Consider the following 19,982-nt stretch of genomic DNA (forward strand, 5'->3'; position numbering starts at 1 on the left):
ACACCATTGAGAATATTACTTTTTGAAACTGTAAAGCATTTACAGGTGGTCAATACTTTTGTTAAACCACATTGCTGTTGCAAAATTGAAAAGGAATAAAAATCTCTACATCGCCACTCAAACTTCTGACAGAAAACCTACAGAGAACACATGCCATGAATATTGTAAAGTCCTGTCCCCTCAGTACAGATTCACACGAGGCATGTAGTGAAGTCAAGGTCACTCTGGACCTGCACCTTTATTTCACAGCTCTGGAATGCTGCACTTGCCTGAGACCTGTCCTTATATACCTGTCTCTTGCAAGTGCACCCCTGGTGGTAATGTATGCTGGTGGTTTCAGGTCATATCTTATTACAGTCATGTATAGCATGTTAGGATACAGTTATATATAATAATGTAAGATACATGACATCACCCTCCCCCAAGGTCTTATTGTCTTTATAGGTTCAGTCTCTCAGGTGGTCTACGCTCTCACGTGGAGCATCTGAGTTGTGGTTCAGTTGTTTGTCTTGGTGTCTGTTTTTCTTTGGGTGTGGTTGCTGGTATCTCGCCTGGGCTGTCTGTTTCGATTGGTGTGATTGTTGTTGACTCGCCTGGGCTGTCTGTTGGGATTTCCCTTTCCTCAGGTTGTTCCCTCTGTCTGTCCACCAGGTATGGTGCAAGTTCCACATTGTAGTCTGCCTCTGGTTACGCAGTGTTGTTGGCAAATCTGCTTTTGACTTGGTCTACATGCCTCCGGCAGGTTTGGCCATTGTCCATTTGTACTACCAGTAGCCTGTTTTCTTCCTTGCCTGTTACTGTCCCTGCAAGCCATTTGGGATCCCTGCCAGAGTTTAGTACAAACACTTTGTCCCCTATCTCATTCCATCTCCCCCTTGAATTTCTGTCATGGTACTCAGTCAGCTTACGGCGCTTTGCCTCAACGATTTTATGCATGTCTGGGAGGATTAATGAGAGCCTTGTTTTTAAAGTCCTTTTCATCAACAGTTGCGCGGGAGGAATCCCAGTCAATGAGTGCGGACGAGATCTGTATACCAGCAGCAGTCGCGACAGGCGACCCTGCAGCGTGGGACCTTGGATTTTAAGCATGCCTTGTTTAATGATTTGCACTGCTCTCTCCGCCTGGCCGTTGGAGGCCGGCTTGAACGATGTCGTCTTGACGTGATTTATGCCGTGGTCAATTATAAAATCTTGGAATTCTGCGCTGGTGAAGCACAGACCATTGTCACTGACCAATATGTCAGGGATTCCGTGCGTTGCAAACATGGTTGCGAGGCTCTCCACAGTGGTGGAGATTGTGCTCGAGTTTAAAATGGTGCATTCGATCCACTTTGAAAATGCATCTACAACTACAAGGAACATTTTGCCAATGAATGGGCCCGCATAGTCTACGTGCACCCACGACCACGGTTTGGTAGGCCAGGGCCAGGGGCTCAGTGGAGCCTCCCTGGGGGCATTGCTGAGTTGGGCACAAATGGTGCACCGTTGGATGCAGAGCTCCAAGTCCGCGTCAACACCAGGCCACCAGATGTGGGATCTGGCTATGGCCTTCATGAGAACGATCCCCAGGTGCTCGCAGTGGAGCTCCCGGACAAATGCCTCTCTGCCTCGCAAAGGCATGACTACTCGGCTGCCCCACATCAGGCAGTCTGCTTGTAGTGATAGCTCATGCATGCGCCTGTGAAAAGGTTTTAATTCCTCGGGGCAGGCATCGCGAGCCTCTGCCCAGTCACCGGTTAGGACACATCTTTTTACTAAGGATAAGATGGGGTCGCTGGCCGTCCAGGCTCTGATTTGGCGAGCCGTCATGGGCGAACCTATGGACTCAAAGGCATTGATTGCCATGACTATCTCACAGTCCTGTTCGTCAAACCCTTCCGTGGTCGCCAGGGGTAGCCTGCTGAGCGCGTCGGCACAGTTGTCTGTGCCTGGTCTGTGACTTATTGTATAGTCGTAGGACGCCAGCATGAGTGCCCACCGTTCAATTCGCGCCGAGGCATTGGCGTTTATTGCCTTGCTCTTGGATAGAAGGGACGTGATGGGCTTGTGGTCGGTTTCTAACGCGAACTTGGCCCCGAAAAGATATTTGTGCATCTTTTTGACACCGTACACGCACGCGAGCGCCTTCTTCTCTACCATTCCGTACCCGTGCTCCGTCCACGAAAGTGACCTGGAGGCATAAGCTATGGGTTGTAATTTGCCCGCACTATTGACATGTTGTAAAACGCACCCGACCCCATACGCTGACGCATCGCATGTGAGAACTAGTTTTTTACCTGGATCAAAGAAAGTCAAAACACTGTTGGAACACAGAAGGTTGCGTGCCTTATTGAAGGTGCGTTCCTGGGGCGTTCCCCCAAAACCAATCGCACCCCTTCCTGAGTAGCATGTGGAGAGGCTCCAGCAGCGTGCTTAAGTTCTGCATAAAGTTTCCAAAGTAATTGAGTAGCCCGAGAAAGGCGCGAAGTTCTGAGTCATTCCAGGGCCTGGGTGCCAGGCGAATTACTTCTGTTTTGGACTCTGCTGGGCGGATTCCATCAGCGGCAATCCTTCTGCCCAAAATTTCAACCTCGGGTGCGAGAAACAGGCTCTTGGATTTCTTAACTCGTAGGCCTACACGATCCAACCGCTTTAGTACTTCCTCCAAATTACGGAGATGGGAGTCGGTGTCCCTGCCCGTGATAAGTATGTCATCTTGAAATACAAGCGTCCCCGGGATGAACTTGAGCAGACTCCCCATGTTGCGCTGGAATATGGCAGCTGTCGACCTGATGCCGAATGGGCATCGATTGTACATGAAAAGGCCTCGACGTATGTTGATGGTGGTGAGTAGCTTGGATTCCTCGGTCAATTCTTGCATCATATACACAGATGTGAGGTCTAGTTTTGAGAAAAGTTTACCTCCAGCCAATGTGGCAAATAAGTCCTCTGCTCTGGGCCGCGGGTACTGGTCCTGTAGGGAGACTCTGTTTATGGTAGATTTGTAGTCCCCACAGATTCGTACGGATCCATCAGGCTTCACGACTGGGACAATGGGACTTGCCCAGTCGCTAAATTCCACAGGTGATATAATGCCTTCCCGCAGAAGCCTGTCTAGTTCGTGTTCAATCTTTTCCCTCATCACATCGGGTACAGCTCTGGCCTTGTGATGGACCGGTCTAGCATCCTGTGTGATGTAGATTTTGACTTTGGCCCCTTTGAAAGTGCCCACACCTGGCTGAAAGAGATGTTCAAATCGCTTTATAACTGTTGAGCAGGAGTCCATTCCTCAAACGACATGGCATGGACATCATCCCATTTCCAGTTTAGTTTTGCCAGCCAGCTTCTCCCCAGCAGTGCTGGGGGGTCTCCGGGAACAATCCACAGGGGAAGTCGGTTCACTGACCCTTTGTGTGTGATGGAGAGCATGCTGAGGACTGGTACGATTTCTTTGGTATAGGTCCTTAGTTTGGAGTCAACCCTTGTGCGTTTTGGTCTGTCTCTTTTATGCGGCCACAGTTGTTCAAATTGTTGAGCGCCCATGAGAGATTGACTCGCTCCCCTATCCAGCTCCATGTTGACAGGTATCCCGTTGAGTAGGACCCTCATCATTATAGGAGGCGTCCTGTTGTAGGAGCAGCGGCCATTGATCGTGTTGACCCGCTGTACATCGGTGTCCCGGGTACTGTCCCCATCGTCTTCTGGTCCGCTTTCCGACCCATCTGATTCATATACCAGTTGAGCTGCCATTTTTTTGCACATGCGGGCCAAATGCCCTGTATATTCACAGTTCCTGCAAACAGCCTGCTGAAATCGACATCCCCTTGACGAGTGCCCACCCCCACACCTCCAGCACAGACCTGTTCCATTGTTCAAAGAGTTCCAAAGAATGAGCTGCGTCTGGCTGATCTCTCTTGAGCTTCTCTCAGTTTGTAGTTGATTGCTCGCATTGTTGGTTGATGAGGTGTGAACGGCCGTTCCTGTGGCCCTTGATGGCTTCTGGCGCCATTGCCTGCTGTCGAGGGCCTGCTCTCCCGCTTTTGTCTGTGTGTGGGGGTAGCAGCTTGTTTCATGCTGTGAACTCCTTGTTCCGATATTTCGTTAGTTGTTGTACCTGCATTGTAAATCAACCTCGTTTCTTCTTCCCCTGCCAAGAATGTCTGTGCAACCAGTGCTGCTGCCTCTAAGGTCAGGTTCTTGGTCTCTTTGGAATATGCCTGCGTGGCCTATTCCTTCAATGAAAAAGTCTTTCAGCATTTCTCTCCTCAGTTCATCGGAGAACTCACATAAACTAGTCAACCTCCGAAGTTCCGCCACGAAGTCGGGTATGCTCTGGCCCACATAGCGTCTGCAGTTGTAGAACCTGTGTCTGGCCATGTGTAGGCTGCTCACTGGCTTCAGGTGGTCTCTTACCAGTGTGCTCAATTCTTCAAACGACTTGCCTGCTGGTTTCTCGGGTGCCAACAAATCCTTCATTAAAGCGTATGTTTTCGAGCCACAGCTGGTCAGGAGATGGGCTCTTCTCTTGTCTGCCTTGTCGTCTCCTAACCAGTCTTTGGTTACAAAGCTTTGCTGGAGCCTTTCTATAAAGTCCTCCCAATTGTACTTTTCATCTGATCCGTTGTTCGCCATTCTGTGGATTCTGAAATCCCGTAACTCGTCGCCACTGTAAAGTCCTGTCCCCTCAGTACAGATTCACACGAGGCATGTAGTGAAGTCAAGGTCACTCTGGACCTGCACCTTTATTTCACAGCTCTGGAATGCTGCACTTTCCTGGGACCTGTCCTTATATACCTGTCTCTTGCAAGTGCACCCCTGGTGGTAAGGTATGCTGGTGGTTACAGGTCATATCTTATTACAGTCATGTATAGCATGTTAGGATACAGTTATATATAATAATGTAAGATACATGACAAATATAACATGCAATGGGATTTTGACCCCATCTTTCAACATTTAAATGCTGCATGTTATTCAAAAAACATTATCAGGTATCTTGCCAGGAGGGAGAATTGTAAAGTAGGTCATTGGTTAACACTATTAGATCTAGGACTCTGAAAGTTGAATTTCATTTGGAATTCAGGTCAGGAATCAAGAGTCAAAGTGGAGGAAAAGTTAATACAAATATTGATGTCCTGCCTCACTTGTAGCATGATTTATAAATCTGATACAAAATATGGACACCTAACAAGAAGCTAATTGTCTGCATTGACGGGACACTTTTAGATATGGTTGAACATAAGAGCATAAGAACATAAGAAATAAGAACAGGAGTAGGCCATACGGCCTCTCAAGTTTGTGCCACCATTTAATACAATCATGGCTGATCTGATCATGGACTCAGGCCCGCTTCCCTGTCCACTCCCCATAATGCCTTATTCCCCTTTCGGTTAAGAAACTGTCTATCTCTGGCTTAAATGTATTCAATGTCACAGCTACCACAGCTCTTTGAGGCAGCGAATTCCACAGATTTACAACTCTCTGAGAGGAGAAAGTCCTCCTCCTCTCAGTTTTAAATGGGCGGCCCCTTATTCTAAGATTATGCCCCCTAGTTCTAGTCTCCCCTATCAGTGGAAACATCTTCTCTGCATCACCTTGTCAAGCCTCCTCATAATCTTTTACATTTCGATAAGATTACCTCTCATTCTTCTGAATTCCAATGAGTAGAGGCCCAACCTACTCAACCTTTCCTCATAAGTCAACCCCCTCATCTCCGGAATCAACCTAGTGAACCTTCTCTGAACAGCCTCCAAAGTAAGTATATCCTTTCGTAAATATGGAAACCAAAACTGCACGCAGTATCCCAGGTGTGGCCTCATCAATACCCTGTATAAATGTAGCAAGACTTCCCTGCTTTTATACCTATTGCAATAAAGGCCAAGATTCCATTGGTCTTCCTGATCACTTGCTGTACCTGCATACTAACCTTTTGTGTTTCATGCACAAGTACCCCCAGGTCCCGCTGTACTGCAGCACTTTGCAATCTTTCTTCATTTAAATAATAACTTGCTCTTTGATTTTTTTCTGCCAAAGTGCATGACCTCACACTTTCCAACATTATACTCCATCTGCCAAATTTTTGCCCACTCACTTAGCCTGTCTATATCCTTTTGCAGATTTTTTTGTATCCTGCTCACATATTGCTTTTCCTGCCATCTTTGTATCGTCAGCAAACTTGGCTTCGTTACACTCGGTATCTTTTTCCAAGTCGTTAATATAGATTGTAAATAGTTGGGGTCCCAGCACTGATCCCTGTGGCACCCGACTAGTTACTGGTTGCCAACCAGAGATTGAACTATTTATACTGACTCTGTGTTTTCTGTTCGTTACATCTTCAAAGAATTCCAGCAAATTTGTCAAACATGACTTCCCCTTCATAAATCCATGCTGACTCTGCCTGACCGAATTATGCTTTTCCAAATATCCTGCTACTGCTTCGTTATTAATGGACTACAACATTTTCCCAACCACAGATGTTAGGCTAAGTGATCTATTTTTTCTTCTTTTTGTCTGCCTCCTTTTTTAAATAGGGGCGTTACATTTGCAGTTTTCTAATCTGCTGGGACCTCCCCAAATTCCAGGGAATTTTGGTAAATTACAACCACTGCATCCACTATCCTTGCCGCTACTTCTCTTAAGACCCTAGGAGGCAAGCCATCAGGTCCAGGGGATTTATCCGCCTTTATTCCCATTATCTTACTGAGCACCACCTCCTTAGTGACTGTGATTGAGTTAAGTTCTTCCCCCCCATAGCCCCTTGACTATCCACTGTTGGGATATTTTTACCACTACCATAAAGACTGATACAAAATACTTATTCAGAGTTTCTGCCATCTTCATGTTCCCCATTACTAATTCCCCGGTCTCGTCCTCTAAGGGACCAACATTTACTTTTGCCACTCTTTTCCCCTTTGTATACCTATAGAAACTCTTACTATCTGTTTTTATATTTCGTGCTAGTTTACTTTCATAGTCTATCTTCACTTTCTTAATCATTTTTTTAGTCATTCCTTGCTGGTTAGGTCCAACCCTGTTAACCTTTGACACAACTCAAACAGAAGTGGACGTATTGCTTAAGTTTGACAACTGAGGGTTTTACTTACAGTTTTTAATGGCTTCATTCACTTTTTCTACTTCATATCTTTTTATTCGTTGTAAAGCTTGAGGAAAGTAACCTGAAATATTACCATAGATAATAGTAACAGCATGAAGGATCATTAATACCCTCAATAATCAGTTAAAACATTCAGGGGTAGGTGTTAATTTTCGTCTCCAGGTGAGAAACTGGCGTTCGCGGACTGGCTTAGTATAGGTCGTGCCTAATGGAAAGCAAAATGTGGCGGGGCATATAACGAGCGGCCAATCCACCAAACCCCGTTTCCGGAAAATTAAAATCTACCCGTCAATCTTAAACAATACAAGCGATATAAGATAAGGTAAATTTATAGGGGAATCCAAAACCAGGGGCCATAAATATAAGACAGTGACTAATAAATCCAATACAAAATTCATGAAGAAACTTCTTTACCCATAGAGTGGTGAGTATGTGGAACTCGCTACCAATGGAGTCGTTGAGGCAAATAGCACAGAAGCATTTAAGGGGAATCTAGACATTCCCAAGACTTGGATAATGAGGCTGGAGACTCACTGTTTTTGAGAAGATGAACTCGTTAAGTTAAATCGGCTGGGAGATCGAAACGAGGTCGAAGCCATCACCGACCATTAAGGACATTAAAACATCAAGAAGACATCAAACCTGAAGCACCTTTTGTTACCCTGGAGGCCAGGCCCCGGAAGGCGGAAAGAGGCCACAAAGGACTCGAGTGGATGACCCATCCAAACCTGGGAGGAAGCATGGAAACCATGCCCAGAGGCCTGCGTCCATTAAAACACTGACAGCGGTGTGTGGATTGGGGGTGTATATCAGAGAGCCGTTTTCGATAGCTCTTTCTCTCTCTCTCCTGCCCTCACCACAATGGAACATCAAGAGGAGCTGAGCCTTGCTCTTCCAACTGAGACGGACTTCAACTCAGACTGGGACTCGCATACCACAAGGCCGGTACGGAACCAGGTAGCCAAGACACACGGGAAGAAGCTGCAAGGGCAATCTAGGTGAGCATTGCCAAGCCTACACCCGCACAAGACCTTTAAGCTGGGAAAGCGGGTATCTGTATATTCTAACTGAACCAGAGGAAGTTTAGTGTTGGCTCTAATGAACAAAATGTTGAATCATTGTGGGTGGAGATTAGAGATAGTAAGGGGACAAAGTCACTGGTGGGCGTAGTTAATAGGCCCCCAAATAATAACTTCACGGTGGGGCGGACAATAATCAAGGGAGTAATGGAGGCATGTGAAAAAGGAACGGCAGTAATCATGAGGGATTTTAACCTACATATCGATTGGTCAAATCAAATCGCACGGGGTAGGCTTGAGGAGGAATTCATAGAATGCATACGGGATTGTTTCTTAGAACAGTATGTTACAGAACCTACAAGGGAGCAAGCTATCTTAGATCTGGTCCTGTGTAATGAGACAGGAATAATAATCAATCTCCTGGTAAAAGATCCTCTCGGAATGAGTGATCACAGTATGGTTGAATTTGTAATACAGATTGAGGGTGAGGAAGTAGTGCCTCAGACAAGCGTACTATGCTTAAACAAAGGGGACTACAGTGGGATGAGGGCAGAGTTGGCTAAAGTAGACTGGGAACACAGACTAAAGGGTGGCACAATTGAGGAACAGTGGAGGACTTTTAAAGGAGCTCTTTCATAGTGCTCAACAAAAATATATTCCAGTGAAAAAGAAGGGCCGTAAGAGAAGGGATAACCAGCCATGGATAACTAAGGAAATAAAGGAGAGTATCGAATTAAAAACCAATCTGTATAAGGTGGCTAAGGTTAGTGGGAAACTAGAAGATTGGGAAAATTTTAAACGACAGCAAAGAATGACTAAGAAAGCAATAAAGAAAGGAAAGATAGATTATGAAAGTAAACTTGCGCAAAACATAAAAACAGATAGTAAAAGCTTTTACCAATATATAAAACGGAAAAGAGTGACTAAAGTAAATGTTGGTCCCTTAGAAGATGAGAAGGGGGATTTAATAATGGGAAATGTGAATTGGCTGAGACCTTCACAGTGGAAGACACAAAAACCATGCCAAAAATTGCTGGTCACGGGAATGTGGGAAGGGAAGACCTTGAGACAATCACTATCACTAGGGGGGTAGTGCTGGACAGGCTAATGGGACTCAAGGTAGAGAAGTCCCCTGGTCCTGATGAAATGCATCCCAGGGTATTAAAAGAGATGGTGGAAGTTATAGCAGATGCATTCGTTATAATCTACCAAAATTCTCTGGACTCTGGGGAGGTACCATCGGATTGGAAAGCAGCTAATGTAACGCCTCTGTTTAAAAAAGGGGGCTGACAAAAGGCAGGTAACTATAGGCCAGTTAGTTTAACATCTGTAGTGGGGAAAGTGCTTGAAGCTATCATTAAGGAAGAAATAGCGGGACATCTAGATAGGAATAGTGCAATCAAGCAGACGCAACATGGATTCATGAAGGGGAAATCATGTTTAACTAATTTACTGGAATTCTTTGAGGATATAATGAACATGGTGGATAGAGGTGTACCGATGGATGTGGTGTATTTGGATTTCCAAAAGGCATTCGATAAGGTGCCACACAAAAGGTTACTGCAGCAGATAAAGGTACGCGGAGACAGAGGAAATGTATTAGCATGGATAGAGAATTGGCTAACTAACCGAAAGCAGAGAGTCGGGATAAATGGGTCCTTTTCAGGTTGGAAATCGGTGGTTAGTGGTGTGCCACAGGGATCGGTGCTGGGACTACAACTGTTTACAATATACATAGATGACCTGGAAGATGGGACAGAGTGTAGTGTAACAAAATTTGCAGATGACACAAAGATTAGTGGGAAAGCGGGTTGTGTAGAGGACACAGAGAGGCTGCAAAGAGATTTAGATAGGTTAAGCAAATGGGCTAAGGTTTGGCAGATGGAATACAATGTCGGAAAATGTGAGGTCGTCCACCTTGGAAAAAAAAACAGTAAAAGGGAATATTATTTGAATGGGGAGAAATTACAACATGCTGCGGTGCAGAGGGACCTGGGGGTCCTTGTGCATGAATCCCAAAAAGTTAGTTTGCAGGTGCAGCAGGTAATCAGGAAGGCGAATGGAATGTTGGCCTTCATTGCGAGATGGATGGAGTACAAAAGCAGGGAGGTCCTGCTGCAACTGTACAGGGTATTGGTGAGGCCGCACCTGGAGTACTGCGTGCAGTTTTGGTCACCTTACTTAAGGAAGGATATACTAGCTTTGGAGGAGGTACAGAGACGATTCACTCGGCTGATTCCGGAGATGAGGGGGTTACCTTATGATGATAGATTGAGTAGACTGGGTCTTTACTCGTTGGAGTTCAGAAGGATGAGGGGTGATCTTATAGAAACATTTAAAATAATGAAAGGGATAGACAAGATAGAGGCAGCGAAATTGTTTCCACTGGTCAGGGAGACTAGAACTAGGGGGCACACCTTCAAAATAAGGGGGAGCCAATTTAAAACTGAGTTGAGAAGGAATTTCTTCTCCCAGAGGGTTGTGAATCTATGGAATTCTCTGCCCAAGGAAGCAGTTGAGGCTAGCTCATTGAATGTATTCAAATCACAGATAGATAGATTTTTAACCAATAAGGGAATTAAGGGTTATGGGGAGCGGGCGGGTAAGTGGAGCTGAGTCCACGGCCAGATCAGCCGTGATCTTATTGAATGGAGGAGCAGGCTCGAGGAGCTAGATGGCCTACTCCTGTTCCTAATTCTTATGTTCTTATGTAAGGGTTCGGTGATAGTTTAGTTGACGGGAGGGTGTTTTGAGGTCGTGGTAAGTTAGAATGACAGGGGCTTATTGGACAAGCCAGGGTTGTACTGTTGTAAACTGTACTGTTGTGTACATACTACTTGTAATGTATCTGAGCAGGATGGTTTTGTTAACCTTAATAAATACTGTACGGGTGAGCCCAAAAACACTGTCCATGTTCAAATCTGTCCTCAGTAACCTCTATCATCCAGAACTTGTAGTAAGAGGGTTTGCGTACTCGCTACAGGCGGTGCGAAACCACTTACAATAACCGGCAATTGCAGCGGGGCCTATTGGTTACCGCAAAAAATGGTTACAGATATTGGCGACCGCGGCAGGACGATAGGTTGTGGATTAAATATGGACAATTTGGAGGGCAAGAGGTCCGGAATGGAGGACAGAATTTCCTCTGACGTGTTTACAAAGGTTAACCTTTCTCAGCACTGGGTGCTGAAGATGCTGCACTCTGAGAGTCCCCAGGTTAGGGCCACAGAGTGGACAGGTAGCAAGGATCACAGGAAGTCCAAAAAGAAAGCGATTTGGCTCCTGTGTCTGCAGAAGCAAATTCAACTGCTCAGGGAGCAGGGTTGAAAAGCTCAAAAATGAGCTGAAGGAGGCTGAAGACAGGTCAGTCGCAAGGGGGTTAGTCGGGAGTAGACTAGTGGAGGAGTTGCATGAGGAAAGACAGGAAAGCCACGCACAGGACGAGACCTCCCGTAATATGACGGAATACCTGCAGTGCCAGGTTACGGATGCCAGGTTAAATCAACAGGCCCTACGGGAAGAGAAGGCAAGATTAACAATGAGAGCTGACGTTTTGGAGGGTCAGCTGAGGGACATTAAAATAGCTTATAGGGTAGCTAGAAGTAGAGGCTATGAAGACTCTGATCATCGTCTCTGTGAAGAAAAGATTCAAAAATTAACCTAAGCCTTGTCTGGGGCCTGTTTAATGACACCAAGGGAAACCCAGGTGGAGTGGGACAAGGAGGGTCAGGAAGCAGAGGATAAGGCTCAGGTCAGGGAAATCCCACTGGCGCCGGAAGTGCCACCGAGACCAATGTGTCCTCTGCGGCAGCAAAAGTACGGCCCACCCATACCAAACGGTGACCAGGGCCCACTGCAGAACGATTGCGTGGTCCCATTCATAACCCCTCAACTGCAAGTTATGGTAGCGGGGACACCCAAGCTAAAATAGGACGGAGACCTCTCTATTCACTTTATGGAGGTAGAACAGGTAGGGGGTATCAACAGGTGTAGTGAGGGCAAGATCCAGAGGCTGATGCTGCTCTCGCTTGATGGGAAACTGTATCTGAGCTTGTCCACAGCCACAAAGCTGGGACGAGGTACCACAGAGCGATTGAAAGAGGAGATCCTGAGGGCCATGGGACATATCCAGGGTAGCCCGTTCTCCCAAGTAGAATGGGCTCTACAGCTGGCCGGCGAGGCACCAGGTGCATTTACGTACAGGCTATGGCCTGTGTATGAAAAGGCAATGGAGGGACGCCAGATCGCGCGCAGCTAGTAGAGGTCCCCAGAAATCACTGGCTCAGGACCCTGGTGGTGAACAGCTTGCCAAGGGTCAGGGCCAAGGCAGAAGCATGGTTTGACTCCAAGGACCCCACGAATATGGAGGCAGGCGTGCTCCAAAAAATGAGCCTAGCCTTTAAGGCCGGTTCCGAGGAGGAGGTCAAACCAAAGGGGTGGATACACGAGATGAAGGCCAGTGAGAATGGTAGGAAGGAATAGCGTCAGGAAGGGACTAGTACCGATAAGTCCAGGACTGTTTCGGGTGTGGGAAGGCAGGACACTGGAGACGGGAATGCCCGGCCCAAAAGGGGGGGCCAGGCCAAGGGGGTCCTCCCATGTGAAAACCCCAGGTCACCGAGGCGAAGGAGGCGACCGATGAACCATTTGATGTTCTGGGGGCCGCCCTTCGCACGGTGCTGGGGAAGGACAAAGGAAGGCTAGACGCTGCCGTGAGCAGTATAACGCCACCTGCACCCGCATGTCCCCCTTCACCCTAACTAGAACGCGCCCAGCCTGAGTACCTGTGTCCACTCACACATGATGAGTGGGGCAGACCCTGTGTTAAGATGGGGGTGGAGATGGTGCAGGGGAGATATTTGGTGGACACCGGAGCTTCCAAGGACGCGACCAATTCACTCTGGTCTAACAAGGTCTCGTTTAGCCTAATGGGATTCACAGGGAACGAGCAGGTGGGGGCAATGACCAAACCCCTGAGAATAGAGCTAGGGTTCCTCCGCGCAATGTGGAAGTGCATGCTAATGAAATGGGAGCAACCAGGATGGGGAGTCCGCGGGGCTGATTTCATGTTAGCCAACCGGATCATCGTGGACCTGAGGAATCACTGCCTGTGGGGAGCACTGGTCTCGGACAAGACAGAGGAGGTGATAGTGATTCCCAGAGATAAGGAAGAAGGGGATAGTGTATGCACCATGAAACCCAAAGGGAGTTACGGCCTGGAACAGTTGGTTAGTAGTGCCCCAGCCCAGTGCCAGGTGTATGTACGGGGCAACCTCGCCGCATTCGCCACCCATAAACACGATTGTGGCAGAGTGACAGGGGTAGAGGTCAACATGCAAGGGGACCCCAAGTCACGGCCACAAAGGCAGTATAGTTTCCCCTGGGAGGCAGAAGCCAACCTGGAGATGGCATTGGGATCCCTAGTAAAACAGGGTGTGTTGAGACCAATAGCCACCCACGTGAACTCACCAATCTGACTGGTGAAGAAACCCAACCAGTCGTGCAGAGCCACCGTGGACTATTGGCTCCTCAATAAGAACATCCCAGCCTGCACACCCACAGTCGCAGCTGTCGCCGATCTGATAGGGAGCATTCCAGCAACCGCAACCACATTCACGTTGCTGGATATCTCCAACGGGTTTTGGTCGATTCCCCTCAGACGGGAAGACCAATACAAGTTTGCCTTCACTTTTAAAGGGCAGCAATATACATGGATATGCCTTCCCCAGAGGTTCCACAACAGCCCCTCCATATTCCATCAATGCATGGCGAATGCATTAAAAGGCCTCAGCCGACCCCACCAGTTAATCCAGTATGTGGATGATCTGCTTTTGTTCTCCGCGGAGGTGAACGAGCATGGGCCACTGCTGGACGAGCTGCTCAAGCTGTTGCAAGAGGCGGGGTTCAAGGTCAACCCCAAGAAAGCCCAGATCAACCAGGAGGGAGTTAAATTCCTCGGGTTGACCGTAAGGGCTGGTGAAAGGGCATTAGATGAAGCTAGGAGGAACCCGCCCCCAAGTACAGGAGCTACCCGCCCCCAAGAATGTGGCTGGGGTAAGATCTTTTCTGGGACTCACAGGGTACTGCTGGGACTTCATAAAGGATTACGCAGCCACGGCAGCCCCTCTGCTTCGGCTCCTCTGCAAGGGAGTCGAGTGGGAGTGGGATCAGAACTGCCAGGAAGCGTTCATTCGCCTCAAAGGAAACTTGCAGATGGCACCTGCATTGGAAGCCATCAATGGTGGGGAAGAATTCTTTTTAGAGGTAGCAGCCAGCGGGGATAGCTTGAGCGCGGTGTTGCTCCAGGAGCGGCACTGCAAGCTACAGCCCATGGTTTATTCGTCTCGGGTTCTCACCGAACCCAACTGCGAAAGGCACCTCCTAGCCATGCATTGGGCCATAAAATACTCTGTTTTTACGGGTTCATTCCCAATAGTTCTCTTGACCCACCACAGACCCACTCAGATGCTGATGGATGGGAGAATCAAAGATGGAATGGTGAGCAGTGCCCACCTTGCTCGCTGGACATATTGCTCTCATAGTTGAACTTGAGAGTGCAGGAGTTGACCGAGCCAAAGCAAGCAGCCAACATGATTTATCTAGGGACGGCCCACATGTGTACGATAGAAGTGGAGTTGGATGTAGATGAAGGATTCTGGGATACACCCAATGGGCCGGGGCATTTACTTAGACGGGTCCAGTTCGGTCGTAAAGGGGGAGTGTTATATATGCAGACTATAGATATTCTCTCTGTGTAGTCACTGTATAGTTGCAAAAGATGGAGACTTGTTTAACTGATGAACTGTCAATGTGGTTTACACTGTGTATATATATGCTAGCACCACTAGAGGGTGCAACTGGCGGAGGCCAGGGTTTCCTGCCCTGGTGGCAGGGGCTGTATAAAAGGGGAGCCACCATGCGGCTGCCTCACTCTGGAGTTAGGAATAAAGGACCAAAGTCACTACAGTTTGAGTACAACACGTTGCCTCGTGGAGTCATTCATAAGTACATTACAGACATAATAACTGGCAATGAGAATACGGACTTTCACGCGATTATGGCTATATTTGGCACATTAAAAGACTTTGCAAAGGGTGATGATTGGGATGCTTTCACGGAAAGGCTCGAGCTATATTTCGTGGCAAATGACCTGGCAGGGGAGACGGACGCATCGGCGGAGAAGCGCAAAGCTATACTGCTGACCAGTTGTGGGCTCGAGGTCTAACGGCTCATCAAGGACTGGCTGGCACCCACGAAGGCCAAGGATAAGACATACGATGAGCAGACTGAACTAATTCGCAACCAACTAAAACCAAAAGAGAGCATCCTCACGACCAGGCACAGATTCTACACTCACCGCAGACCTGAGGGCCAGGAGATTGCAAAATATGCTGCCAATCTCAGGAGACTTGCGGCTCCATGTGATTTTGGCACACACCTTAACGAAGCATTGAGAGACATCTTCATTATAGGAATTGGCCACGAGGGCCTCCTTCATAATTTATTATCTGCCGACACCAGTCAACCTGCAGAAGGCCATCGACATCAGTCAGGCGTTCATGACTTCAACCCGCAGCACCAAGCAAATAATTCATCCTGTGGACTCAAACCCGGCAAGTACTGTACATAGAATGGTGCCTTTCACAGGCAAGACTGTAGAACATGGCTCTATCCAGGGCAGAGAGCACAGACCTCAGGGTTCCAGAACTCAGAGTCCACCAAGGGGTGTTAATCGAGTCGCACCATGCTGGCATTGCGGAGGAAACCATAGGGCTCACCAGTGTCGTATGCAAAGCCTGTAACATGAAGGGCCACCTTCAGCGTATGTGTAAAAGAAATACGACTCACGGTCTAGCAGAGGAGTCTGTAGATAAGAACAGAAGAATTAGGAACAGGAGTAGGCCATCTAGCCCCTCGAGCCTGCTCCGCCATTCAACAAGATCATGGCTGATCTGGCCTTGGACTCAGCTCCACTTACCCGCCCGTTTCACGTAACCCATAATTCCCTTATTGGTTAAAAATCAACCTATCTGTGATTTGAATATATTCAATGACCTAGCCTCAACTGCTTCCTTGGGCAGAGAATTCCACAGATTCACAACCCTCTGGGAGAAGAAATTTCTTCTCAACTCGGTTTTAAATTGGCTCCCCCGTATTTTGAGGCTGTGCCCCCTAGTTCTAGTCTCCCCATCCAGTGGAAACAACCTTTCTGCCTCTATCTTGTCTCTCCCTTTCATTATTTTAAATGTTTCTATAAGATGACCTCTCATCCTTCTGAACTCCAACGAGTAAAGACCCAGTCTACTCAATCTATCATCATAAGGTAACCCCCTCATCTCCGGAATCAGCCTCGTGAATCGTCTCTGTACCCCCTCCAAAGCTAGTATATCCTTCCTTAAGTAAGGTGACCAAAAGTGCACGCAGTACTCTAGGTGCGGCCTCACTAATACCCTGTACAGTTGCAGCAGGACCTCACTGCTTTTGTACTCCATCCCTCTCGCAATGAAGGCCAACATTCCATTCCCCGTTCCTGATTACCTGCTGCACCTGCAAACTAACTTTTTGGGATTCATGCACAAGGACCCCCAGGTCCCTCTGCACCGCAGCATGTTGTAATTTCTCCCCATTCAAATAATATTCCCTTTTACTGTTTTTTTTTCCAAGGTGGATGACCTCACACTTTCCGACATTGTATTCCATCTGCCAAACCTTCGCCCATTTGCTTAACCTATCTAAATCTCTTTGCAGCCTCTCTGTGTCCTCTACACAATCCGCTTTCCCACTAATCTTTGTGTCGGCTACAAATTTTGTTACACTACACTCTGTCCCCTCTTCCAGGTCATCTATGTATATTGTAAACAGTTGTGGTCCCAGCACCGATCCCTGTGACACATCACTAACCACCAATTTCCAACCCGAAAAGGACCCATTTATCCCGATTCTCTGCTTTCTGTTAGCCAGCCAATTCTCTATCCATGCTAATACATTTCCTCTGACTCCGTGTACCTTTATCTTCTGCAGTACCCTTTTGTGTGGCACCTTATCGAATGTCTTTTGGAAATCTAAATACACCACATCCATCGGTACACCTCTATCCACCTTGCTCGTTATATCCTCAAAGAATTCCAGTAAATTAATTAAACATGATTTCCCCTTCATGAATCCATGTTGCGTCTGCTTGATTGCACTATTCCTATCTAGATGTCCCGCTATTTCTTCCTTAATGATAGCTTCAAACATTTTCCCCACTGCAGATGTTAAACTAACTGGCCTATAGTTACCTGCCTTTTGTCAGCCCCCTTTTTTAAACAGAGGCGTTACATTAGCTGCTTTCCAATCCGATGGTACCTCCCCAGAGTCCAGAGAATTTTGGTAGATTATAACGAATGCATCTGCTATAACTTCCGCCATCTCTTTTAATACCCTGGGATGCATTTCATCGGGACCAGGGGACTTGTCTACCTTGAGTCCCATTAGTCTGTCCAGCACTACCCCCCGAGTGATAGTGATTGTCTCAAGGTCCTCCCTTCCCACATTCCTGTGACCAGCAATTTTTGGCATGGTTTTTGTGTCTTCCACTGTGAAGACCGAAGCAACATAATTGTTTAAGGTCTCAGCCATTTCCACATTTCCCATTATTAAATCCCCCTTCTCATCTTCTAAGGGACCAACATTTACTTTAGTCACTCTTTTCCATTTTATATATTGGTAAAAGTTTTTACTATCTGTTTTTATGTTTTGCGCAAGTTTACTTTCGTAATATATCTTTCCTTTCTTTATTGCTTTCTTAATCATTCTTTGCTGTCGTTTAAAATTTTCCCAGTCTTCTAGTTTCCCACTAACCTTGGCCACCTTATACGCATTGGGTTTTAATTTGATGCTCTCCTTTATTTCCTTGGTTATCCACGGCTGGTTATCCCTTCTCTTACCGCCCTTCTTTTTCAACTGGAATATATTTTTGTTGAGCACTATGAAAGAGCTCCTTAAAAGTCTTCCACTTTTCCTCAATTGTGCCACTGTTTATTCTATGTTCCCAGTCCACTTTAGCCAACTCTGCCCTCATCCCACTGTAGTCCCCTTTGTTTAAGCATAGTACGCTCGTTTGAGACACTACTTCCTCACCCTCAATCTGTATTACAAATTCAACCATACTGTGATCACTCATTCCGAGAGGATCTTTTACTAGGAGATCGTTTATTATTCCTGTCTCATTACACAGGACCAGATCTAAGATCGCTTGCTCCCTTGTAGGTTCTGTAACGTACTGTTCTAAGAAACAATCCCATATGCATCCTATGAATTCCACCTCAAGGCTACCCCGTGCGATTTGATTTGACCAATCGATATGTAGGTTAAAATCCCCCATGCTTACTGCCGTTCCTTTTTCACATGCCTCCATTATTCCCTTGATTATTGCCTGCCCCACCGTGAAATTATTATTTGGGGGCCTATAAACTACACCCACCAGTAACTTTTTCCCCTTACTATCTCTAATCTCCACCCACAATGATTCAACATTTTGTTCATTAGAGCCAATATCGTCTCTCACAACTGCCCTGATATCATCCTTTATTAACAGAGCTACCCCACCTCCCTTCCCTTCTTGTCTATCTTTCTGAATTGTCAGATACCCCTGTATGTTTAATTCCCAGTCTTGGCCACTCTGCAACCACGTTTCTGTAATGGCCATCAAATCATACCCATTTGTAATGATTTGTGCCGTCAACTCATTTACTTTATTTCGAATGCTGCGTGCGTTTAGGTAGAGTGTTTTAATACTAGATGACTTTGAATCCAGCGGGGAGTCTGATGCTTTGTCCAGGGAGGCAGCTCAGCCCCAAGAAAAAGTTATGGAGTGTATACCTGCACCACCGATTGTCCTCCAGTGAAGATGGAAGTTGAGATAAACGGCATTCCAGTCTTCATGGAAGTGGACACAGGAGCGAGCCAGTCAGTGATGAGCCAGGCTGCCTTTGAGAGGCTATGGAACGAAAAACGACCCGAGCTGGTTCCAGTGCAGGAAAAGTTGTGCACCTACATCAAGGAACTGATCCCAGTCCTTGATAATGCAGATGTAAATGTAATCCATAATGGCATGGTGCACAAGTTACCTCTGTGGATTGTTGCAGGTGAGGGTCCAATGCTACTCGGAAGAAGGATGAGGAAGATCCAGTGGAAATGGGAAGACCTCTTCATTCCAGCAATCGATGTCCCCGTGCTCAGAGGCAGAGAAAAACCTCACCTTCACTTGTGCTAGGCACCAGAGAACAGACCAGTGCAACACCTGAGGCACAGACCAACCGGACTGCGTGGCAATGATTCAACCGGAACGACCTAAAAGTACCTTCCTGACTCCAGTGGCAGGACTCCTGGGGAGGAAGATCGAATTCACAGGCACTCTTCCAGCTTTTGTGGCAGAATCGCGGGAGAGAAGGATCAAGGCAGTCGACCTCGAGGACAGAGGCAAGATGGCGTTCCTGCTGCGGCGAGGAGCAGCACGGCATGGCAGGGTTCTCTTAAAGGAGACTTGCAACCAACTGAACTTAAAGAGACATTGTATGCATGGCAATCAATGTAACTAACCGATTAAGAATGTAAAGAACAAAATGTTGCGAGATGTCGGGAATAGAGTGTCCCCAAAAGTAGCAAACGAGTGAATTTGGAGGGTAAAGGCGCTGATCCTGATACCCTGCCCCAGGTCTATCCCACGCTGCAGGCACCCGATGGCACTATTCGCCACGGACCCCTGGAAACGAAAACGGCGCCAATATGTGCAGTCGGCCGGTGTTGCCCACCACCTGGGTGGAGACGGTGCAGCTGGCAGACCCAGTCGCTACCTCGGCCATGTCCGGGAGCGAAAGGTCAGAAGC

At 47.2% G+C, this 19,982-nt stretch overlaps 1 protein-coding gene across 1 annotated transcript in view; it reads right to left on the reverse strand.

Moving 5' to 3' along the window:
* LOC139242360 (uncharacterized) overlaps positions 1–19,628 on the reverse strand; it is a 74,497-nt gene extending 54,869 nt beyond the window's left edge. The window contains exons 1-2 of the mRNA XM_070870338.1: positions 19,457–19,628; positions 7,083–7,154 (exon numbers count right to left, since the gene is read on the reverse strand). Coding sequence (XP_070726439.1) covers positions 7,083–7,154; positions 19,457–19,616 — 232 coding nt within the window. The 5' untranslated portion in view covers positions 19,617–19,628. The remainder of the gene's footprint in view (positions 1–7,082; positions 7,155–19,456) is intronic.
* Positions 19,629–19,982: the final 354 nt, after the last annotated feature.

Source organism: Pristiophorus japonicus, chromosome 1 (assembly GCF_044704955.1).
Source record: "Pristiophorus japonicus isolate sPriJap1 chromosome 1, sPriJap1.hap1, whole genome shotgun sequence".
Classification (NCBI taxonomy): domain Eukaryota; kingdom Metazoa; phylum Chordata; class Chondrichthyes; family Pristiophoridae; genus Pristiophorus; species Pristiophorus japonicus.